At 42.1% G+C, this 24,622-nt stretch overlaps 2 protein-coding genes and 4 non-coding genes across 6 annotated transcripts in view; 1 reads left to right on the forward strand and 5 right to left on the reverse strand.

Moving 5' to 3' along the window:
- Positions 1 to 3,761: 3,761 nt before the first annotated feature.
- On the reverse strand, positions 3,762 to 3,865 carry LOC120238362. The gene has a single exon (XR_005530196.1). It is a non-coding gene; the product is annotated as a U6 spliceosomal RNA (small nuclear RNA).
- A 4,675-nt stretch (positions 3,866 to 8,540) lies between these two features.
- RPS12 (ribosomal protein S12) lies at positions 8,541 to 11,268 on the reverse strand. Its single transcript, XM_039242059.1, has 6 exons — positions 11,173 to 11,268; positions 10,997 to 11,047; positions 10,716 to 10,832; positions 9,571 to 9,673; positions 9,055 to 9,156; positions 8,541 to 8,630 (listed from the first exon to the last, which is right to left on the reverse strand). Exons 2-6 carry the CDS (start codon positions 11,008 to 11,010, stop codon positions 8,568 to 8,570), a joined length of 399 nt encoding a protein of 132 aa, XP_039097990.1. The 5' UTR covers positions 11,011 to 11,047; positions 11,173 to 11,268; the 3' UTR covers positions 8,541 to 8,567.
- LOC120238364 lies at positions 8,762 to 8,892 on the reverse strand. Its single transcript, XR_005530199.1, has one exon. It is a non-coding gene; the product is annotated as a small nucleolar RNA SNORA33 (small nucleolar RNA).
- Positions 9,241 to 9,317, reverse strand: LOC120238365. Its single transcript, XR_005530200.1, has one exon. It is a non-coding gene; the product is annotated as a small nucleolar RNA SNORD100 (small nucleolar RNA).
- LOC120238363 lies at positions 10,415 to 10,488 on the reverse strand. Its single transcript, XR_005530197.1, has one exon. It is a non-coding gene; the product is annotated as a small nucleolar RNA SNORD101 (small nucleolar RNA).
- A 9,897-nt stretch (positions 11,269 to 21,165) lies between the features above and the next one.
- The window catches only part of SLC18B1 (solute carrier family 18 member B1), a 28,787-nt gene continuing 25,330 nt past the window's right edge, over positions 21,166 to 24,622 (forward strand). Inside the window, exons 1-2 of the mRNA XM_039242024.1 lie at positions 21,166 to 21,268; positions 22,401 to 22,540. Coding sequence (XP_039097955.1) covers positions 21,226 to 21,268; positions 22,401 to 22,540 — 183 coding nt within the window. The 5' untranslated portion in view covers positions 21,166 to 21,225. The remainder of the gene's footprint in view (positions 21,269 to 22,400; positions 22,541 to 24,622) is intronic.

Consider the following 24,622-nt stretch of genomic DNA (forward strand, 5'->3'; position numbering starts at 1 on the left):
TTACAAGGAAGATACAGTTAACCATATAGGTAGGATATACTGTTTTATTTTGCTGCTCTGAGAAGACCTTTTAGCACACAAGTACAAGGGTGAGGACTGGCTACGATTACAAGCAGTTTCATTTCAATAAAAGACCATTGCAGTTAGGACTGCGATCACCAGGGAGAGCAACTACGGCACCTCTAGCCAATGCACTAGGAGTGGAACTGGTCAGCGGAGGTTTCAGCTCATTAACATGTATTTTCAACTCATGATTTACAACGTTAAGTGATTGCTGACCTTCTAAACTCAAAGGCAAATGTTGACATTTTCTCACTTTTTTTCAATTTTAAATTTATTTATTTTTTTTTACAAATAGTTTATTGTCAAATTAGTTTCCACATAACACCCAGTGCTCATCCCCACAAGTGTCCTCCTCCATGCCCATCCCCCCTTCCCCCCACATCCATCAGTCCTCAGTTTTTGTCAGCATTCAAGAGTCTCTCATGGTTTGCCTCTCCCCCTTTCCCCCACCATTTCCCCCCTTCTTCTCCCCCTTGTTCCTCCGTTAAGTTCCTCCTAATCCTCCTATATGTGCAAACATATGATATTTGTCCTTCTCTGCCTGACTTATTTCGCTCAGCATAACACCCTCAAGGTCCATCCATGTTGCTACACATGGCCAGATTTCATTCTGTCTCATTGCCATGTAGTATTCCATGGTATAGGTAAACCACATCTTCTTGATCCATTCATCAACAATAGCTAAAACATGGAAAGAGCCTAAGTGTCCATCAACGGACGAATGGATGAAGAAGATGTGGTTTATCTATACCATAGAATACTACATGGCAATGAGAAACAGTTTCTCATTTTTTTTACTGAAGAAAATAGTGTGTGGAGTAAACTGATAAATTCTTTCTACTAAGTTATAATACCATGAACATATATTTCTCTCCCACTCCTCCCTCCCTCTCCTCCTTCCTTTCTCCTCTTCTCCTCCTTGGTCTCCTCCTCCTCCCCCTCTTCCTCTTCCTTCTTCTTTTTCTCCTCTCTCTCTCTCTACCTCCTTCCTTCCCTCTGCCTGGGAGGAAAAATTTCTTCTGCCCATTAACGTCCTTTTGGCTGGACCAAGAATCAAGTTAACCAAAGACTGATTAACAAGAGAAAATCAAATTTAATTTCATATGTACAGGAAATCCATACAGACATGGAAATTCAAAACACAAGCAAAAGGAGGTATATATATATCATCCTGAACTAAAGAGAAGGGGGTAGGGGTCTGGGACTCCAAAGGCAAGAAATGCAATTCACAGGAAGATGAAAAAGAGTAAATGTTTGGTAAACCAGTGTTTGTTGGGCCGCCCAGAAACAAAGGGCTACAAAGAACTTTGATCAAACAGGCCTTGCTAGGTTCCTCTCTGTTTATCATACATAGTTCGTATCATATAATGTAGTTCTCTGTGGTGACAGCTCTCTGATGGGACCAAGTCCTCCAGCCTTTTAGACAGTTGTTGGGGAAGTAAAGAGCTTTCCCTGAATCTACTAGGTTTTGATGGCCTTTAACTCAAAATAATCTTCATGCCAAAGTGTTCCAACTTGAGACAGTCTGCCCTCAGCCCCTACACTTCTTCTTTTTTCTGGTCTTTCTTTCCCTGTTCCTCCCCATCCTTCTTTCTTCTTCTCTAGCCGCACTCCACCCCCACCAAAATACTGCTTGCTTTCAAAATGTTGCCTTCATTTGCCACAAATAAACTGAACACCTACTTTCACATTGTCATTATGCGAGAAAGTACTGGAGCTCACCGTTCAGGCAGGTTTCTGCTTCAGGAGCCGTTGCCCATTGCTCTCAAGCTAGGACAGGAGATGGGCGGAGGTTTTACTAAAACAGAGAAGCCTCTTTGAGGACCCGCTCATTTCTTACCTGTTTTATTTTCACTGCCACCCAACAGGAGAGTTGCAAACTGTAACTGAATGTTAGCCAAACCTACCTCTGTCCTGCACGCTGTTTCCAACAGCGCTCCAGATGGTCACCATGCTACCTGGAATGCTTTGAAGGAGGCGCGCGTCACATGACAACCATGGGCAACAATCAAGGTCATAACAAGTGTGAGTTTTATACCTTGATCACAGCCACTTAAAAATCTGCAAGATCTAATATACATTAATTGCTCTCCGGATAAAGTTCTGAATCCTGCGTCTGCCCTTCAGCATGGCTCACATGATGTGTGCTATCATTTTCATGGTTTAGAGTAAAATTTCTAGATTCTTTACGTGATGGAAATTTAGAAGATATGATTTCAAACTGGATGATTTCAAAATCGAGCCGGTGGCATGGCGTTGGTGGTACAGTGTAGCCGCCTTCCAAAACGCAGCTTGTGGGTCAGAGTAGGAAAGGTTCTAATTTCTTCTTAAAAATTACACGTGGGCTCCCTTCTGAAATTCTGGCGTAACTGCATCATTTTATAATCCACATGTGGGGAAGCACCTCCCAGCAAGTCACAACAGGCGCCCACTTAGCAAAACATCTGCTGACCCTTGCAACTCACCAAGTATATCCAAGTATCAAATCCAAAAGCGAAGACAGGGCTTTTAATTTGTAGCTTTTTTATGTTAATGTTTTATTTCCCCCTTATGAATCTCATAGCTATTTCTTTCTTTATGTGCATTTTGCTCCTTTTAATCTGGTGGCAGCGCTATGAAATATCACAGGCGTTTCACTCAGTGTTTCTCTAACAAGCCAACCAAGTACAAACAGGATTTTTATATCCATTTGTAAATTTTAGTTGGGGGCAGCTGAGTTGAGAGAAGGAAAAATAAAAAGACAAATACTACATTTGTGTAAGGTTTAATTCACATCACTTGTACAATACTGTGCTGTTGGCATGTGTCTTAATAAATAGGCTTCAAAAAGAAATCATTGCAATGTGAAAATAGTTTCACTGAATTCACATGCTTTTTACTGTCCCCAGGTCTCAAAGTGGCTTTTAAAATGATTTCTCAGACTCTTAGCTCTATACTCCGTATTGGGATAGGATCCATTTCTCTGCCCTGCTCCCTAGAGTGGAGCTGGAGTGAAGGCAGGCTGAGACAGCTTGGCACCATTCTAATCTAAAAGAGACCCCACTTGGGAGATTCACTACTGTTGCTAGAAAAAGGGAACATGAGAAATTCAAGTGTCAAAAGAGGCTGGGGAGTTTAAGCCTGAGACAAAACCCACCCACCTACCTACCTACCTATCTACCTTCCTATCTAACTAACTAGACTACAGGCAAGTCAAATCTGTTCATCCAACAAAAAATATTTGAGAGCCTACCGCAGCAAGCACTATTCAAGGCCCCAGAGATACAGCAGGGAACAAAGCCAATGCTTCTATCGAGTTACTCTGTGGACTGTAATCTCCAAAATACACCTGCAGCCTTGCTACTCTCCAAATGATGCCATTTTCCCAAATAGGCCTGAAACAGGCCTGCTCTGAAACGGGTCACTCCCGACAAAGCTCAGTGTAGTGGAAGAGAAAGGAGTTTAACAAAAGCACACAATTATGAACCAAAATCTTTTCCTCTAGGAATGAGTTGCAGAGTTTCAATTTCTTAGTAGTTTCTTAGTTGTAAAATAACCACGGTCACCTCTCCTGACAGCCTCCCAGTACATAATGACCCCCCAGCTAGGGACTGTGGATTCTGCAACAGCAACGCAAAGAACAAATGCTACCAGGAGTAGTAAACTAATGCCCACTGATCTTCCAAGAGTGCGAGAATCTTTTCCTACGGGGAGCCTGCTGTAGTTAGTGCTGCTTCCTGAATCAGCATGTCATCCCTGTGCAGGGGCCGTGCTCATCTCTGTGTTGTTTCCACTTCAGTATGTGTGCTGCCGAAGCGAGCACCCTGCGTAGTTCTGGCTTGTTCTCCCATTCGTCCCTTACCAGGTACCAGCTTCTTACTGCCCTCTGCTGGTTAAGTCTGAGGTCAGCCTTTTTAACCGGCTGTGATTTACCCAACTCTTTTACTAGACAAGTAAATAAACGTGCTTGGCCACGGAACATTAACTTTTTAAAAACTTTATATTAGTGGTACTTAATGTTAACCCCGAGAGAGCCCTATACCATCATTTCATGTAAATATGTTTTCTTATTACAAAAGCAACACATGTTGAATGAAAAAAATAAGCAAAAGGTAAACCAAAATACCCACCTTTTCAGAAACAACCACTAAAACCTTGATGTATATTTATATATTCCTTTTTTTTTTTTACAAAATGTGGTCCTATCATACATTTTGAATATTGCCTTAAAAATATATTACCTGTCCTTCCATATTGTCCATTTTTATGGCACTGTAATATCCCATTATGTAATTGAAACACCTCTTAATCATTCCCCTAGTTCAACCCACAAAAGTATTTCCAATAGTCCTGCGGTAAATCTAATGGCCATAATCACTCTTCTCTTTGTAATTGGCCAATAATGTGTGCTCTTAACTAAGGGCACTCTGAATGGATGCTTTATACTTATTCTCTCCCTTTATCATCAAAACCCCAAAAAGTTCATGGGACTTCTTGGGTTGGCAGGGTCCCGAGATGATTTACCACCAGTGTCTCCACCTTTGTGTATTTCACAATCCAGTTTAGTTCACAAGGAGACTTGAAAGAGATGGAGCTTCTATTTGTAAAAGTACTTCTCTGTCTCCTCTCTGGCACGTCTCCTTTCCAAAGCCAATTTGCTGCGGAAATCAAACTAGGAATGTGGTGATGATGGTCAGTGACCAGGGAGCCAAAGAACAAAAGCAGGGGAATACTCAAGGGATCCTTCGTGCAAACCAGGAGGGAGCTAAGAAGAATGCCCCTTTGGGGTAGATACAGAACCCTCAGGCTACTCCTGTTCCCTCGCTTTTGAAACTTTCCAAGCAGCCAGATTGTACTGCAACTTCAAGCAGCAGACTGTGATTAGATTGTGCACAGTTTAGATAAAAAGCTGGCTTCAACACCTTGCTTGGGATAAAGCAGTTTGAATTCAGGTGTGCTTATGCTGTCTGAAGCATAAACCATGTTTTTTTAGAAAGGACTCACAATTATTTTCTTGCCTGGGGAGCAAGCACCAGTCTGAATCCTTCCGAATGCTCTCGTGCATTAATACATGGTCCAACTCCCAAATACCGTAGCACCCTCTGAAAGAGGTGACCCCTCTGGCCCCAGCGCCTGGCCACCAGCAAGGAGCCAGGCCTCACCCACCAGGTTCCATACAGGAAGACGAGGGAACCTGGCGGCCTCGGTGTTGGACACCTCCTTACCCAGCCTCCATTGCTCCCGCTGGAATTTACTACTTCTGTTCTGGCTTGTGGATTGAGCCGAGGATTCTGGCTGGGAAGACAAGGTCCTTCTTACCCTTCCTTCCTTCTCAGCCTGTCCCATATTCAGTCTGGAGTGTTCAAAGCTATGATCTTGTTTGGCTAAATATCCTCTCCTTGGCTAAATATCCTCACCTTCCTCCAAGGGTCTCTGGAGTACAGAAGAGAAACTAAAAGCTTTCGTGTACTTAACAGATCTCTTAAACCTAACTGTACACACATCTAAAAGGAAGTTAACCTCCACTTTAAGGGCTACATTGGCCTTAACTGATTATTTTCACTTTTTTAGGACTTGTAACACCTCCACCTACATTAATGGTTGCATTGCCTCTACAATCCAGTTGAAAATGAACAAATTCTTGTTTTTAACACACACCAACTTAATACAGCTCTTTTATTACAATTCCTCTGTGGATGTCCTGGTTCATTTTTTAAAAGCATTTTTGCTTACCAAAAATACATGCAAAAGAAATCTTAATAAAATTAGGACCAAGCAAAAACAACAAAGTAAAAACAAAGTTAAGGACAAAGAAAATGGAGTATTTGGCTTGGAGATTTCTTATAGCCAAAGTGAACAGGAATGCTGAGTGTCATGGACCACGAGAGCAAGAAAATAGTATAAAGTCCCTGGCTCGGGTATGTTTGGGTTCAGGTGGTTAGTCCTCAAGATTCTGAGTGCACATAGCAACTGGTTACACAAAACTATCATTTTCCCCAGTGAACAATGAAGACGTCTGCTTGGCAGTTCACCATGGCTGAGCTCCCTTGTGAATCCTGTAGAAGCTACACAGACAAGTCACACCTGCTACATTTCACTGGGTTTCGAGGAGTAGGAGACTGCCAGGTACAGAGAAAACTGCTCTCCAGCAGAATGAGCTCATAGATGAACTACAAACCAGAGGGCTGTGTGGACTAACTAAAGCTAGCAGTGACTCACAGTAGTGAAGAGGCTACTGCAATCATTTGAAGTCTACAGGAGCCTACTGTACCTAGACAAGGTAGGAGCGCTGAGGATGCCCAAGATCTCCGCTTTGGAGAATTGGCACAAAGTAGACATCGATGCTCAGTGCACAGCTTCACATACACCATTCAATAACTATGTTCTTCTAACTGAAAACTTGAAGTTCATTGAAGCATACAAAACTTGAGGTGCAAATGGGTGTTGGTGGGAGGCTCCCTAGTGTACACAATTTGCCTAGAGTGAATCAAACATTAAAACTGATTGGAAACGTGTAGCAACATGGATGGACCTTGAGGGTGTTATGCTGAGCGAAATAAGTCAGGCAGAGAAGGACAAATATGTTTGCACGTATAGGAGGATTAGGAGGAACTTAACGGAGGACCATGGGGGAGAAAGGGGGAAATGGTGGGGGAAAGGGAGGCAAACCATGAGAGACTCTTGAATGCTGAGAAACAAACTGAGGACTGATGGAGGGGGGGGGGGGGGGGGAGATGGGCATGGAGGAGGGCACTTGTGGGGATAAGCATTGGGTGTTATATGGAAACTAATTTGACAATAAACTGTAAAAAAAAAAAAAAAACTGATTGGAAACAAAAGGAATCTGCTGCAGGTGAGGATGTCGCAGGATGAACAGAAGTAAACAGGACCACAGGCAAAACCTGCTTGTTACAATGGATAGAAGCAAAAGGGGCTGAGTGTTGAGTGTGGCCAAGGTTAAATATGGACAAAATTATTCTATAAAATGCCAGCAAGAGGTCAAGAGGAGAGCTGTGAAGCTACTGTGTTTGACCAGAAAGAGGTCTTGGGGAATACACACATTTTAGCTGAGAACAGAATACCAAAAAAAGGGGGGGGGAGGGGAAGGGGGGAATGGAAACCACCTTTAGAAAGATTTTGAGGGGCCGTTAAGGTAGTACTTAAGAGGTGTAGGATCAAGTGTAGAATATTCCCTACAGATTTGACGGTTTTGCAGCTGAAGGGACAGTAAATATGGAAATACCAAAAAAAAAAAAAAAAAAAAAAAAAAAAAAAAAAAAAAAAAAAAAAAAAAAAAAAAAAAAAAAAAGTCCTGAGTGACGTCAGTGGGACAGAATATTCAGATTAGCATCTGTGAAAAAACCAGAAATGCTGAGTGCCGCAGTCCAACATGACCATTTTCCTTCGCAGGAACTACACTTCACATACACCATCACACCTAAGAAAACACTTGAAAGATCGGGTTTTTCCTACTGCAACAGTGCCAGACACGAGGTGTGCTTCAGATGCTAACAGAAGCCAGAATTCAAAGCAAATATAAATCCTTCCTTAAGTACCAGATAGGTCTGCTTGACATTTGTCAGCTTGACCTCACGCTACATTATCTTAAGGAAACTATCCATGATGCTTCATAATTTAATTAGATCAAGAACCTTCCATTTGAGGCCATACACCTCACCACTGAAAACAGCATATGAAGGACAACCAGCCTTTAAGGATACCAGAGGTTACAGACCTAAGTGAAGGCAGACCTTAGGCGAGGGCTTAACCCTGTGAGATTTCCAACATGCAACGAAAATGTAAGTGAATATTCAAAACCACATCTGGGGCATCTGGGCGGCTCAGAGCAGAACAGTGTGGAGCCTGCTTGGGATCCCCTCTGCCCCTGCTTGGCCTGTCACCTAAACTTAAACCAAACAGATCTGGCTCCCGGAAATGTATACCAATACTGGGAAACTACAGGAGATAAACTCCAAGTATCCCCATAGAACAATTTACATGGAATTCTGATGACAAAACTTGCCGTGATCCTACCTGGCTCAGTAATTCAAGCTCACACCAACATAATCAACTTGCTAATACATGGGTCATCACTAACTCTCCCCCTGCAGGCTGGGACCCGAGTATATTGAAGCACAGAACACTTAGTGCGACCTTCAATCTGCTGTCAAGAGCTGTAAAGAAACACCCACTGTGACCAGCCTAAGCCCATTTCTTCGGGTCCTAGGCTATTCTACTCTAGTCTCAGTTGGGATAAATGTGCACCCCACCCCCCAAAAACTCTGGCTGTCAAACTAATCACTGCAAAGCTAACTTTACTTAGGTCATTCTGTCTTCAGTTGTCAACACTGAAGTTACTTAATGGTTAGAGTAGGCTTTCATTTAGAAACCAAGAGACATATAACCTGTTTCTAGTTACCTGACTAATTTTATAATGGTTAGCTTTTGTTCCATTAACAAAGACCTTATTTTACTGTCCCAAATAAAAAACAGGCGAGGAACAAGAATCAAGTTTTTTTATTTGTTCATTTCTTGCATTTGAAGTATTCCTCAATGACATCCTTGGCCTGAGACTCTTTGCCGTAGTCCTAAAAAATAAAAAGCAATTTTTTTTTTTTTTTACTAACATTTAAAACTCTACTAAATTGTTAGCACTAGTTATGGGAAGTTTTACAAAATTACTTCATGTCTTATGAAAATGTTTCCCATCGCTAAAATTTCTTGTAGCCATTTTCAGGGACCTTAATGACTTCAATGTCTTTAAGGCTCGTAACATGGCATTACTATTGCCAGCGTTTTTTTAAGTTTCTGCAGAAACACATTCAGCTAAGCAGATTCATTGGCTGGCTTAATTACAGCCTATTATTTTCCTTTTCTGAAAGACAAGAACGGACTTTGAATGTTGAAAATCAGATCTTTTTCCTGAGGAGGTTCTGGACTTTTAACAATTAAAGCTCAATACAGAATTATGCAGTCTCCCCGCACAACCTTCAGAGACAAAAACAGACTTACCTTAACCACCACACAACTGCAACCAACCACTTTACGGGGTTTCCCCTCTCTGTCAATTTTACAGAGGCCAACCCATTCCCCGAGCTTCTTGTTGTCATCAACCTATTGGAGGAAATTAAAGACAAAACCAATCACTGTATTAGCAGACATGAACAGCTATGGACAATCAATCGAATACAGAAGGTAGCTGTAGTCAGACAGGGTGACATGGCAGTCTCCTCACAGCAGTTCAGTAGAGGGAGCCAGTTGTCATCATGCACAGCACCAGAATCACCTGTAAGCACTCCATTTCCTCTACCAACACCAGTTAGCAATCCATTCTGCAGGAATGAAACACTTCCATAAGCTAGCTTTAGCACAGCCCCAAATAGCAGGTTCATGCGATGATTTTCACACCATCAGAAGGCAACAATAAATTTGATCTGGTATCAATAACTTTAATCCAAACATGACCCTAACTGGCTCAATTTTCATTAAGCTAAAGTACCTCTCAATTCAGAGAAATGGATAACGTACCTTAATGAGGTTGATTTGGTGCTCAGCACAAAGAGCCTCCACCAACTTGACATACATCGGCTCATCACAGTTGGACGCAAGCACACAGAGATGGGCTTGGCGCCTGAAATGCAAAATCCAGTAGAAACCAAAACTCAAGTCTGAGTCTACTACTTACTACCAACACTTTTAATCATCACAATGGCTACACTGGCAAAACACAAGCAGCACACCCACCGGAGAACACAGCTGCTTCAGTCTGAGAAACCTGTCGAAGAGCATACACAGTCCTGCATCTAAAGAGCCACCAGACCTGCAGAACTCCCTAAAAATACTAAATTTACGTAAAACCAGTTTACCCATTTGTGGCCAAAGCAAAATCATCTTTTCCTGCAAGCCACTTAGGCATGTAAAAGGTGAGGCACAGACTACCATTAGCGCGGTTACCGGTTACTGGCCTCGAAACTTACACTGCAGCACTGCCGCTGCACCAACAGGGCAGGAGATTCTCACCAGGACCCGAGGGGCTTCCAACAGGGAGTGCTACTCCCACTGGGATCAAGAGGCCAATCTACACAACAGCGAACTAAACTTGAACATTTAATCTGGCTATTAGAAATGCTCAAATTGCACGGATACTCTGCTGAAATACTGAACACATAGTTGTCTTGCCAACTTAAACAACCTGGAAACTAAACGGATGCTTTTCACAAATATTTCACTCTTAGGTTGATTTCTACGGCTACTACTTTCTGAATTCATTTAAGTCTAGGTGCTTCTGCACCATTAGCTTGAAATTCGCCAATACAACTTAACAAGGATACCTACCTGTCCTTTAGTGTGAAATTAGCCCCACAAGCCACAGGTTTGTCAGACTATTAGGTTTCACTCATAGAAAGAGTGAAGGGGTATCCGACAATTTTAAGTCATCATTCAAACACTGTAGTCTTGCTTTAAGAACAAAGTGCTCATTCCCACTCCAAACAAACCCACAAACTGGAAGTGGGCTACATAGATCTGAGTTCTGATACCTTTTCCTAGGTTTCCTGTAGAACGGATGCCATTCAGAACTTTTGTGCTAACACCATGAACTCCACGCTTTCTTCCCTTGGCTGCAATTTTGTTCCGGTTTCAACAACCCACAGTATTGAGACTGATACACGTACTTGTCTAAGGCTTTGGCAGCTTCACGAATTCCACGTGCTAGGCCATCGTGGATGAGGGCGGTCTTCAGCACCTCTTGCAAAGCAGTATTCACGTCCATTACACCTCCAGCAGCAATGCTGAAACGGAGCAAGTCAAAACCATCACTAAATTCCCCACACACCAGACGCCCTGGACTCAACAATCACAAAGGCCCTTAAGGCGCCGCCGCTGACCCTGAGACTTCACAGCAGGCTCGCTGCCCATGCCTGTCCCCGCCCCACGACTTCGACCCTGAGCTCACCCTTCCTCGGCCATGGCGGTGGGTTACGGATGGAGCCGAATCTTGACCGCACTGTAATACGAAAAAAAAGAAAAATCAGGAAAAGAAAATTAAGACACCAGTTGGCTAAACAGCTCGGGGCAGGCTCAATCTCGGCCTAAAGGACCACACCACCATCCCAAACCCGCGCAACTCACCCCGAGCTTCCGCCTCCGCGCGACTCGGCGGCGGCAGGGAAAGAGATCGTACGCGCCCGCATGACGGTATTTAAGGGCTTCCCAGGACCCACCCTGGGCGCATGTGCACTCCCTTTCATGAAAGAGGTGGCTCTGATGGTGCCGGGCCTTGAGAATTTCTGTTTCCGGATTGAGGCCACTCCGACACAAGAGTATTCCTAGACTTCTGACTGCGCGGCCGGTCATTGTTACGCGCAACAGGCACCACCGCGGGCAGCCTCACGTCGTCCTTCCCTGCCGGGGGCGTGGCCCACGGAGGCCCAGAGAGCTCGTTCTACGGAGCGCGAGAAGGGCCAAGCGCGCTTCTGTGTGGTCTTCTTAGCTCCCTGGAGCCTTGCCTTATTCATTAAGTCAGTACATTGTGATTTCCTGTCGACCCCATCAACTAGGCCTTCCTATGCCGCACGCTTTCGCGTCGATTCTAGGTTACTCTAAATGTCTGCGAATGTGTCGTTTTGTGCGTGATCCTTGTTTGTTGTAAAACGAGAGCCAGCACGTTTTCACTATTAAGTACACCGCAAATTCTTTCCCGGCGTTGTGTAACTAAAGCGGAACCTCTGATTAGGTGGTTAGTTAGTTTCTAAATCCAGCTGGTTCTAAGTTAGGTTTTGTTGTTTTGGTTTTGTTTTTAACGCTAGATTGTTCCCTAAATTCGTAAACCCGCGCAAATCCGGATTCAGTAGGTGCATTTTATTAGGTGCATTTAAAACGTATGTGCCAAACACAGGAACTGGGTTCGGAATATAGTAAGGAGAGAACATAGTCTTTGAGAAAAACGGCATTAATTAAGCCATGTGGGGCTGGGAGAGTTAGTGGAATCTGAGAACCCTGAAACTGAGACTTTTACCGGAGGCAGCATTTTGAATTTTAAATTGATTGGTCATTCTCCTGTCCCCATTTCAAAACGCAGATATATGAAGTACAGCAGCATATCATCAGTAGTATTTTTTCTTTTTTTTTTTTTTTTTAACTTCCTCTCCTGATAAGCCCCCAAGCCTGTTGTTGCAAGACTTTTTTTTTGGTGGTATGTTCAACAAATGTGTAATTATCTAAACTTAATAAAAGTTAATATGCTAAGGATTAGGTTTCATATTAGATCTTATATCAATCCCATTGATTAAGAGATCCCAAGTTTTAAAAAATTAACTTTTTATTAATTTTTGAGAGACAGGCAGAGTGCGAGCAGCTGAGGGGCAGAGAGAGAGGGAGATACAGGATCCGAAGCAGGCTCCAGGCTCTGAGCTGTCAGCATAGGGCCCGGCCCGATGCAGGACTCGAACCCATGAACAGTGAGATTGTGACCTGAGCCAAAGTCCCACACTCAACCCACTAAGCCACCCAGGTGCCCCGAAATCTTTTTTATAATGTTTATTTTTGAAAGAGAGAGCGCTCACATGCACGCACGGGAGAGGGGTAGAGAGAGAGGATGACAGGGTCTGAAGTGGGCTCCAAGCTGACAGCAGAGAGCCAGATGTGGGGTTTGAACTCATGAACTGTGAGATAATGGCCTGAGCCTGAACCGACACTTAACCAACTGAGCCACGGAGGTGCCCCAAAAACCCAAATCTTAGAATGTGAGAATTTGGTAAAAACTCAAGATACATAAAAGACGAAAATAATCATTTCCAAACAATGTATTTACATGGGGGAAAACCTTTTAGCTTATGTTGTTGATTTCTGTCTTCTGACAGCTGGTAGTCTAAAATATCATGGGCCTATGCCTTAATGTTTCATCTTATAAATACATTTTCTATAAGTTATAAGCCTCTCTCCTTAAAACCAGAGCTCGCTCACTCTCTCTCGCTCTCTCTCTGTTACTCTCTCTATATATGTATTTTAATTCTAGTAATATAGCTGTTTCTAATCCCAGGAATGAGCTTAAAGGACACACTGGTGATTCAAGGAATCTTTAATGTAAATTCTCCTAGTTCACTTGTTTAGGGTTACCTGCTTTCAATTTTAGATACTGCCAAAAGTGGAAGACAGTATTACATAGAGACTAAAGGCCAGAGTCACCGATTATAATACTTCTAGACTATACCCCAGTCTGCATCTGAAATATACATGAAAGATAAATTTTGAGGTTTGCTTTAGGAACAATAAATCCGTAATTTTGTTTAGTATTTTCTATATGCCAATTGATGTGCTCAATTATGTATTTTCTCCCTTGATCACCCTTGAGAGCCTATGTGGCAACAGGAAATATTAGCCTCCTTAACAAAGTACCAAAACAAGCTCAGAGACTTGTTCAAGATCACACAGCTGGTCAATAAGGAAGCTGGTATTTTAGCCCAGTGGGCTTCAAAGCTCATGCTTCCAATCCTTCACCCCTTCGGATGATTGCCCAAATGTGGATGAGAGATCACAGAATTCAACAATGACTCTTCACTTCTCACGTTGAGAATGATGTAACTGGTTCTACTTCACTGTGATAAAAAGTTGGATAGCAGGAGAAAGGGAATATTGCAGCCTCAGGCAGAAAAAGAGAGCAGTAGAATTTGGGTTTTGGATCTAAGTGCAGATGCTGTATCGTTTGCTATAGCTGCCATAACAAAGTATCAAAAGCTGGGGGACTTAAACCACAGAAAGTTATTATGTCACAGTTCTGAAGGCAAGCAGTCTGGAATCCTGTGTCTGCAGAGTTGCTTTCTTCTAGGGCTGTGAGGGGGGTTACTGTTCATGCCTTTCTCCTTGATTCTGGAGGTTTGCCAGAAACTTTAGTGTTCCCTGGCTGTGACAGAATGAAACACCAACATTCACATGATGGTCTCCTTGTCTCTATGTCCAAAATTTTCTTTTCTTTTTTTAAAGTAGGCTTCACACCTTGTGTGGAGCCCAACACAGGGCTTGAACTCACGAACCTCGGATCAAGACCTGGACTGAGATCAAGAGTCAGATGCCTAACCAACTGAGGCACCTGGGTCCCCCCAAAGTTTTCATTTTTATAAGGATACTAGTTATCTTGAATTAAGGGTCCTCCATATTCTGGTATGACCTCATCTTAACTAATTACATCTTGAACAGCCCGATTTCCAAATAGTATTGACTTGAGGTGCTGGAGATTAAGACTTGACCATATGTATTTTGAGGGACCACAATTCAGTGAATATCAGATGTCAAAGGACAAAGAGATGTAGGACAGATTAAATGGTAGAAAAGGTCTTTGAGTTGAAGGGCATCAAGCTTACTTGGAAGACCAGAGCTGGGAAGGGAAGCTGGGCCAGGGCGCATTAAAGATTTTATATCATGGAGCAATGCGGACCAGCTGAGCTGAGTCCAAATTTCAACTTACCTTGTAGCCTTGGGCAAATTGCTTACTTTTCTGAGCCAACCAAATTGTGATAATACTGTAATATTGTTGTGAGGATTCCATGGGATCGTTGTTTAAAGTGTTTGCCACTATAGTTATTATCTTATAGAGAACTTCATATGAAAATACTATGTATGGAAAGGTTCTTAAATATTACTTTCTCCTGCCCCAAACCACACAGCACTTCAGTAGAATGATTTGCATGTTGGCATCACTAAACTAATGTGTACTGAAATGAACGCATCGAATGTAAAAGTTTAAAGAAGTAACTGTGTAGACAGCACACCTAAAAGAAAGCCATGTGGAGAACTACAGGCATAAATTAACATCTCTTATGAATTAGTTGGAGGCTTAGGGCATCCCAGGAAACCACTATTAATTTGAAAACTTTAAAAATGTCCCCACCTTTGGGGGTTGAAGAAAAGCCCAATGGTTGGAAATGGCGGCTAAGAAATAGGAGAAAACTCAGGAAATATTATCCTGCCATAGCTCAGGAACGTATAGGTCTAGTCTTGGCTTACATAGCATGCAGTTTTAAACTTACTGCAGAAAATTAATTGTAGCTGAAGAAAGGTTTGGGCCAAAGAAGATAGAATCCTAGTACATGAAGGGAAAAATCAAAGGAGAAAGATTGGTCAGAGGAAGAGAATAAAAAAGAAAATAAGGAACTAGATGAATAAGAATGGAATGAATTCATACAGACTGTAGGTAGTAGCTTGTAGTTAATATGTGAGGCCTTTCATGTGTAGCAACATGGATGGACCTTGAGGGTGTTATGCTGAGCGAAATAAGTCAGGCAGAGAAGGACAAATACCATATGTTTGCACGTATAGGAGGATTAGGAGGAACTTGACGGAGGACCAAGGGGGAGAAGAAGGGCGGAAATGGTGGGGGAAAGGGAGAGAGGCAAACCATGAGAGACTCTTGAATGCTGACAAAAACTGAGGACTGATGGATGTGGGGGGGAGGGGGGATGGGCATGAAGGAGGGCACTTTGGGGATGAGCACTGAGTGTTATGTAGAAACTAATTTGACAATAAACTATTTGTAAAAAAAAAAAATATGTGAGGCCTTTAATTGGAAAATCTAGCTTATTAAGGGGGAAAAGTAGTGATAGGGAAGAATGAGGCTAGGTGATTGAAAAGCTAAGTATGGAGGCGCCTGGGTGGCTCAGTCAGCCATTTGACTTTGGCTCAGGTCATGATCTTTGGTTCAGGTCATGACTTTGGCTCAGGTTTGTGGGTTCAAGCCCCACGTCGGGCTCTGTGCTTACAGACTGGAGCCTGGAGCCTGCTTCAGATTCTGTGTCTCCCTCTCTCTGCCCCTTCCCCATGCTCTGTTTCTCTCTGTCTCAAAAATAAATAAACATTTTTTTTTAAAAAAACTAAGTATGAAGCCTATGTTAATAATAACTTATATATTTGGAGGGTTTTGTGTGAATCTCGTCCAACTTTTCATAAGTCTTCCTGAGAACATTTTCTCAGTCCTTGTGTTTATTGCTTCCCAGAGTTGTTTGTGTGCTATAGCTGCTTGCTAGAGGGCTGCTGCAGAATTTGTGGGAACTAAACATACTGAGGAAGGTAATTGGAGATAATACTTAATGTTGATGAATAATCTAATTGTAAACCAGCAACACAGGTAATTTATAAAGGAAAAGAGTAATGGCCAATAGAGCAGACCCTAAATTAACATTAAATGTCTTCACTAGGGATACAAGGAGGACTGGAGTGTGTAGGACTTCAGCCCCCAATGCTGCTTTCTCTAGACTACTTCTGCTGTTTCCTGGGTAAGATTTAGTTTGAAAAATGGGGCCTGATGCTCTAAAATGTGTTTGACAACTATGGTTTTTATTAGAGAACCATTGGAATAAAAACAGAACCACTCCTGTCCTTAGAACTAGAGCTATATATTAAAGGGGAAAAAACCGGTTCACATAACCGGTTCTAATGCCAACAGTGAAGTTAAAGAGCAGACAGATGATTCAAGAATTAGTTATGTCGATTCTCCTCTCCGTCGTTTTCTGACTGTAGCTTTGGTCAAAATACTTTTAGTCTCTGATCCTCAAGTACCTCATCTGCAAAATATAATAGAATGAGATGTTATTAAAGACTCTTTTGGTTTGGCCAATCTATTTCATCATCTTGAAACAATAATTTTAACTTCTAATAAAAGTTGAACCTCTATGTGGTCTGCTGTATTCATAAACTGAAATCATATGACTTCAGCACATGACACTGAGCTATAGCTGATGCCAACTTTCCTCCTTTGTATCCAGGCTATAGATGATGTCTTTATTTGTAAATGGTGGTTGTTGCTTTTTTTTTTTTTTTTTGTATTAGGACTAGAAAGCACATTCATTGAAAAGTCTCATGAGGCAGTGCTTTTCAAAGTAACTGAGTATATGGGGATTTTTCACCCAATGCATCACAGGTTATTAGCTTAATAAAATACAACATAACTACTAGGAGGTTCTGCAAGACTAAACATCTTGCAGATAACAAATGTAAGCCTAAAAATTTTTTAAACACCTACCTAAAGATTCTGAACAATAACCAAAGGTAGACAGAACTGGGGCATCGGGTGTGAGGGTAGGGGTGATCAATACTTGAAAAAAAAGAGCTTTGGCTAGATTCCCATTTTTATGGCTTCAGTATAAGGGCAGACCCCAAACAGTGCCACATGGGGCAACTAATAGTCAAAATTTGTCAGTTTTACTTCCTGAGAAACCAGAGAGCAGAGTTTAGAACAACCACAGCTACTGGAAATGGAGAGGAGGGGAAAATCCCAGAGAGACTCAGAAGGGGGAGGCCAATATTTTGTGTATTAACTCTGCCTAAATCTCTGTCTGGCTTTTGAACTACATATACATGGAGAAGACCCCTAGCAGCATATCCAGGGCTAAACAAAATGCATGGCAATTTCAGCTGCTTCCCATTGGCGAAACAGGTACAAGGTTTGAATCAAGGCAGGTGAACTGTTGGTGAATTTTTTTTAATCACTATTATCACAAAGAATACAACAGAATCCAGTGTCCCTGTGATATATTACTTATGATGTGCTTGATATGATATAAAGTTGTTGCATATACTAAGAAACAGGAAAACATGACTCATGCATAAGAAAAAAGGCAGTATGGAAACTGAGTCCAAAATAATCAAAATGCCGGGGCACCTCGGTGGCTCGGTCAGTTATGTGTCTGATTCTTGATATCAGCTCAGGTCTTGATTTCAGGGCTGTGAGTTCACATCCCACATTGGGCTCTGTGCTGGCACGGAGCGAAAACAAACAACCAAACAAAATAAGCAAAATGTTAAAGTAGTAGACAAGCATTTTAAAGCATATATTAAAAATGTGCTCCTGGATGTTAAAAAAAAATAATAATAATTTCCACAGTGAATGAGCAAATAGGAAAAGTATAAACTATAAAAGAGGATCAAATAGAAGTTTGATAATTGAAAAACAAGATGTGAGACATTTACCGGAAGGGCTAGCAATAGACTGAAGATGACCAAAGCAGGACTCAATGAATGTTCAGCTAGATCAGTCTGAAATCATCCAACTTGAAGAACAGGGAGAAAAACTAACTAGAGCTGCAATGATCTGTGGGACAAAATAAAAAATTCTAACATACACGTAATTAAATACATATTTCGAACACATATGCAATTGGAGTATATGCAATCAGGCAAAAGAATGAAATAGAAAAAAATACTTGAAAAAATAATGTCCAAAAGCTTCCAAAACATTATGAAACACATGTATTTACAGATTCAAGAAGCTCAGTGAAACCCAAGAATACAAATACATATATACCTAGACACATATAGGTGAACTATTAAAACTCAAAGATAAAGAGAAATTCCAAAAAGCAGCTAAGAAAAGAAAAAGGATGTAACATGCAAAATGATAATTGATTTCTCTTGAGAAATTATGGGGATCAAAAGCAGTAGAAACATGTCCTGAAGAGGATGAAAGATAACAACTCTCTCCTCATATTTCCATATCCAATAAAAAGATCCTCCAAGAATGACTTTATCTGAGGGAATAACATTCCATTGGTATAAAATATTCCATTTTAGTTTGTAAAAAAAATTTTTTTAAAGCTCTATGTGTCCTTATGGTTATGATGAGTATATAAAAATGTGAGTGACTACTTGTGGTAGACTAATAAATGGCTCCCATCTCAATCTTTGGAATTTGTAAACATTACCTTATTTGGAAAAAAAAAAAGTCCATGCAGATACGATTAAAGATATTGAGATGAGGAGAACATTTTGGACTTTGGTTCAGTGAAACTGGTGTTGAACTTCTGGCCGACAGAACTGTGTTGTTTTAAGCCAACAAGTTTGTAATAATTTGTGACAGCAACCACAGAACACTAATATGATAATATATTAACCTGTAATACTGATCATGTGGAGGGAATGTAGGAAGTAGAGATTACAAGTGGAGAGAAAGTTAGGAATATGAATATACATCACACTACACTTTATATAAATGAAAAGTAGATGGATGCAAAACAAGAATACACATTTTATAAAAATATATACAAACAAAAACATCTGTATTAAATATACAAGAATGGGATACCTGGCTCAGTCAGTAGAGAATGGGACTCTTAATTGCAGGGTTGTAAATTCAATCTCCATGTAGGGTGTAGAGATTCTTAAAAATAAAATCTTAAAGGATGAAATAATGATTGCTTGATGGGGGGGGGAGAGACAAAATGAATGGAGACAGAAATAAATGGCAACAGAAATGAAAAATTCAGCTGAAAGACTAGAAGATAAAGTTGGGGGAAACTCTTATCAGATGGACCAAGAACAGTACAAGATCAAAAATAGAAGAGAAAAAAAGTAATAATAAATAAGAGGGCCAGTCTAGATGAACAATATCTGCATAAAGAGCAATCCAGAGAGAAAGAACAAAAAAGGAAATGTAATCATCAAAGAAATAATGCAAAAAAAATTCTTCTTTACAGTTCGGCATTAGATTGGAGAAGGCATGTAGATTGGTGAAGCCAGCAAGGGTTAGATCATAAAGATTCTAGAAAGCTGCTTGAAGGAACCTTGCTAATGCTAATCCTTCTGTTTAGTATGGCTCTGAGGCTCTCCTTACCTACCCAGGAATTTTTGCATAAACTTCAAGACCCAAGGTAACCTCTCTCCCTCAGGAAGCCATCCTGGACTCATTGAGCCAAAGTAAATGTTCTGCCAATATGCTGCTATTACAGAATTCATTGCATCAAAATAAATTATTAATAGATGTCTATTTTACCTGCTACATGGAGGTATGCTACTTAATTCTGGTTGGGGCCTGCTCATCTTTAAATTCACCATGCCTGGAACAAGGTGGTAATTCCATAGTCTTTAAAATTTTATCTTGTCCTCAAATCAGGAATTTCCCATATAATTAGCTCTTCCCAAGTAGTATATAAGCTGAAGGTAAGTGAAGCCTCAGAGTGTGTGTGGGTGGAGTGTGGTGGGTGCGGGGAGTGTTGTGATGGTGACAGTAAGGTGGCAGCTTTTGTGGTCCAGTGCCGAGCACTTTACAGACCTTATCACCAGTGCTCACAGCCACCTCCAAGCCAGGCATCAGTACCCGAGTTGTGCAGACGGAGAAATTGACCTTGTCGCCCAAAGTCACCAACAGACAGTGACTGCCTTGTATTGGAACTCCAGCCCCATCTGCCCGGGCAGGTGTACTCCCAGCCATGCTTCCTGGGAGTCCTGTCCCCTTTACCGACGATTGAATTACCTTTAGCTTAGTTTGTTTCCGAGAGATTAGGAAAGGCTGGGGGCTGGGGCCTGAGGGTGGGGTTAGGGTTAGGGCTTCTTCTCTCTCTGCAAATGGTTTAAGTTCCCGGCCTGGGAGAGAGAGTTCTCTCAAGACTTTTCTCTGTAGCGCTGCTTTTATCAACACTGTGTGTTAGGAGTTGATGAGGACTAATTTGCTTTTTTTTCTCTTAATGTTTATTTATTTTTGAGAGAGAGAGAGGGAGCGCGCAGGGGAGGGCCAGAGAGAGGGAGAGACACAGAATCTGAAGCAGGCTCCAGACTCTGAGCTGTCAGCACAGAGCCCAACTTGGGGCTAGAACTCAGGAGCTGTGAGATCATGACCTGCGCCCAATTCATATTGACCCGAGTCCAAGTCGGACTGACCTGAGCCCATGTCCGACGCTTAACCGCTTAACCGACTGAGCCACCCAGGAGCCTCATGTGAACTAATTTTCTTCATTCATATTAGCTCCTTTCAGTTCAGGTACTGTAGCTCTTCTGTGCCTGTATAAGCTTCCTTCTTACTTCTAGTAGAAATACATTTTACTCATTTTAAACTAGGGGGTTCAGCTACCTGGAATGTAGATCAGCCTTTCCCCACCCCACCCCAAACAGAATGAAAAAGTACAGCCCATGCAAGGGCGCGAGTTACTCGGTAGCCTGTATCTTTAGGGAGAAAAAAAAAAAAAGCGCCGCCCCGCCCTCCGCCCCCGCCCCGCCCCCGCCCCGCCCCCGCGAGCCCCTAGGTGTCTCCCAGGCTGCGGGCAGCTCCCGGCCCGGCGCTGCCCGCTGAGAATCCAAGATGCGTGGGTCGGGCTGAACACGCGCCGCCGACTCGTCCGCTCGTGCGAGGTCAAGTCCGAGGCGCGGGCTGGGACCCAGGAGCCCCGGCGCGGGAGTGGGCGCACCGTGCACTGCGCCTCGCGCATGGACGGGCCGGGGGACCCCGAGGGCCCACGCCTCCCCGGAGGTGACCGAGAGCGGCGCGGACGGACACCCCTCGGTGGCGTGGATCCTGTCCCCTTTACCCTTTGAGTTACCTTTAGCTTGGTTTGTTTCGGAGAGATTCGGAAAGACTGGGGCCTGAGGGTGGGGTTCGGGTTAGAGCCTCTGGTCTCTGCAAGGGGTTAAAGTTCAGGGCCTGGGAGAGAGAGTTCTCTCAAGACTTTTCTCTTCTGTGGCGCTGTTTTTATAAATACCGTGTGTTTGGAAATGCATTCAGATTAGTATGCCATTGTTATTCCTCCCCTTTTAACTTTCTCTCACTTCCCTTCCTCATCTACTCCAGAAGTTTTACAAAGATTCTTGAGACTTCCTCATCTGGCACAGATTTCTTTTCTTTTTCTTTTTTCTTTTTTTTTTTTCCCCTGGACTGCAGTTCCAAACTTCTGAAAAGCAGGGCAAACCAAGTATAGTCTTCCTTAAATTCCTTTTTTCCCCCAAACCATTGTATTTAAAAATGACTGATAGAGTTACTGAATATTTGAAACTGAGTAAGTGACCTGTTGTCTTTAAGTTAAGTGATGATTTAGCTTTGGGAATAAGTATGAAAATAATCGGTGCAAAAGGCCAGTTATTAGTGTAAAATATGTATGGATTTACTGATCTGTGGGACTTGTCTTTCCAGGAGACAAGTTTGCCGATTGAATCTTTTAGCGTGTTTTCTCCCATGTATAATTCACTAGACTTCTGTACTGCTCCAGAATGCTTAATGAACAGCTAAGGTGACCTGCTTCGAACATTATCGAGCCCACATAGCGTATGAAGCTAGTGACTTGAGAACTTACATTATACTTCAGAGAGTAGCACCCTTTGGGGATCACCATGTTGTTTCATCCTTCTTGAAGGAATTTATTGAAGGTGGAAGAAATCAGGAAGGCAACACAGGTTTCAGATGGTTTGAGAAATTCTACCCTGAAAATGAGATGTTTTCAAAATGGCCGTGTTGTACAAGCTTTGTGTCACATTTTATCAAACGTGTTATATTCAAAATAGCCCTGAGCTCAGCATATGCTATCTTGAGATTGCACAGAGGTGACATTTGTGAACCTCGACCAGTATCGCAGTGACATGTCTGTAATTGTAGCATGTTTGCATTTAAGGTGGTGGCCCTCCAGGAGGTACAAGAGAGACATCTAGACAGCTTTCAAGAGAACAGCTTTTTGTGCTGATATCGGCAGCTTCCATTAACTTGGGTTCTATGATGTGCTATTCTATCCTTGGACCCTTTTTCCCCAAGGAGGTGAGATCTTTTTATATTTTTATGAACTCTAAGTTTTTAAAAAGCCCTTTGAATTATTTTATTTTACAGTATGTAAAATGCAAAACTCTGCAATTTAGTAAAGATGATGCATAGAACTCGAGTAAACAGAAAGACCCGACGGAATATTTGATACCAGATTTTTTAAAAATCCAATCAGAAAGAAATATCCTCTTGGGAAATAACTCACCTAAATATATCTGACCTTCTGAGGATTACTTTGCTTATCATGAAATATCATAAATCTTTGTTTGGTTTCTGCAACTGAAACAAAGTGGGTGCTTTGAGTAACTGAGATTTCAGTGTTACTGCAAAAGGTCTGAGCTGAGATAGGAAGTCTGTCTCCTGGAGTTTTTCGCTTATTAATATTTTCGGAATTAGGAAGACATGGTCCACTCAATATCCTTTTTCTGACTTGAATTTCTGACGGAATCTGGTAGCAGTGGTTTGTGCGAAGGAAGAATTCTGGTTAATACCAACTAGTTCTTCTTAATCATTGCCTTTTATGTGGTGGTCAAGTGTATAGCTCATGGCACAGACTCAAAGGGAATTAACCCTTAGAGAATACGCATGGAATCCGGAGGTGAGTGGGACACAGCATGAAAGAAATGGTACTGGCTTGATTGCATGGAGATGATATACCCATGTGTTTCATTTTTTATTTTTTAGAATGTTCGCTTATTTATTTATTTATTTACTTAGAGGGGACGGGGAGAGGTAGAGAGAGGGGGAGAGAGAGAATCCCAGGTAGGCTCCACGCTCAGCACAGAGCCCAACAAGGGGCTTGATCCCACAATTGTGAGATCATGACCTGAGCCAAAATCAAGAGTCAGACACTTAACTGACTGAGCCATCTAGGCGCCCCATCCTTCATTCTGTGTGTTACCAAGGAGAAATGGAAGAGGCTTCCCTGCTAAAGGAACAATGTGACTCTGTACTCAGTGCTTTTTTAGTTTTCAGTGTGGTTTCCCACACATACATCCCATTTGGTCTCTGCAGCTACTCCATAAGATAAGCAGAGTAATGAGAATGCTGTCATGGTGTCAGTGAAGACAGGATGCAGAAGTGCAGTGACTGACTCAGTTCGGTTCTGTTTGCTGAATGGGAGTGGGAGGCATAACAGTCTCCCACTCCGGAATGTGCAGGCACTGGATGGATTAGGACAGAAAAAAGATCGGGAAGATGTCCCTCTCTTGTCTATCTGTTGGGAGTGAGAACATATGAAAAAACATTGGTCTTGAGCAATGGAGCTCTCAAGGTGAACAAGAGAGGCAAGGATATTCTAGGAAAGAAATCACTTGAGATAGTCATGGGATTGACACAGTAAATAGCATGTTCTTGGGGAAAGCAGACAACTAGACATGGCTTGGGCCCAAGATGGAGTGCGGTCCAAGAGGCAGCAGGTGGAGGCAGTGGAGCCAGAATGCAAGGGTCCTTGATGCATGCCGGAGACATCCATGAGAAGTTATCAGAACAAGACAGACTAGTCTGACTAGTTTTGGGATTTGGAAAATATAATGATGGATGGAGCCTCCAGAATTAGGGCAGAGAGGAACTAGAGTAAGTAGAACAATGCCCAGTTAGCAGGGCATTTCCTGGCTAAAATCTGGGCAGCTGACTCAACCTTCAGCAGGGCGTTAAATGAGCAACTGATGTTAGCTTCTGCTTGGTGAAATGCACACAAAGGAAAACCAGACTACAGATGTGTGTCTTTTGATTTTTTAAAATAATTTTTCCAATCCCTTTTTTAAAAAACTGACAGAATGTTGATATACAATGTTAGTTTCACGTCTACGACATAGCGAATAAACAATTCTATATAGTATGCAGTTCTCATCGCGGTAAGTGTAGTTACCATCTGTCAACATACAAAGTTATTACAGTATTATCTTTTTTTAAGTTTATTCATTTATTTTGAGAGAGAGAATCCCAATCAGGCTCCACACTTTCAGCGCGGAGCCTGATGCACGGCTCGGACTCTGGAACTGTGAGATCATGACCTGAGCCAAAGTCGGATGCTTAACCAACTGAACCATCCAGGTGCCCCCAAAGTTATTATGGTAT

The sequence above is a fragment of the Hyaena hyaena genome, unplaced genomic scaffold (assembly GCF_003009895.1).
Source record: "Hyaena hyaena isolate Hyena2069 unplaced genomic scaffold, ASM300989v1 scaffold_204, whole genome shotgun sequence".
Classification (NCBI taxonomy): domain Eukaryota; kingdom Metazoa; phylum Chordata; class Mammalia; order Carnivora; family Hyaenidae; genus Hyaena; species Hyaena hyaena.

Coding starts and splice junctions, on each gene's coding strand:
- RPS12 (XM_039242059.1), bottom strand. Junction 9,674..10,715: donor GCTGCCAAAGCCTTAGACAA/GTACGTGTATCA, acceptor TTTGCATTTCAG/GCGCCAAGCCCATCTCTGTG. Junction 9,157..9,570: donor ACCAAATCAACCTCATTAAG/GTACGTTATCCA, acceptor TTCCTCCAATAG/GTTGATGACAACAAGAAGCT.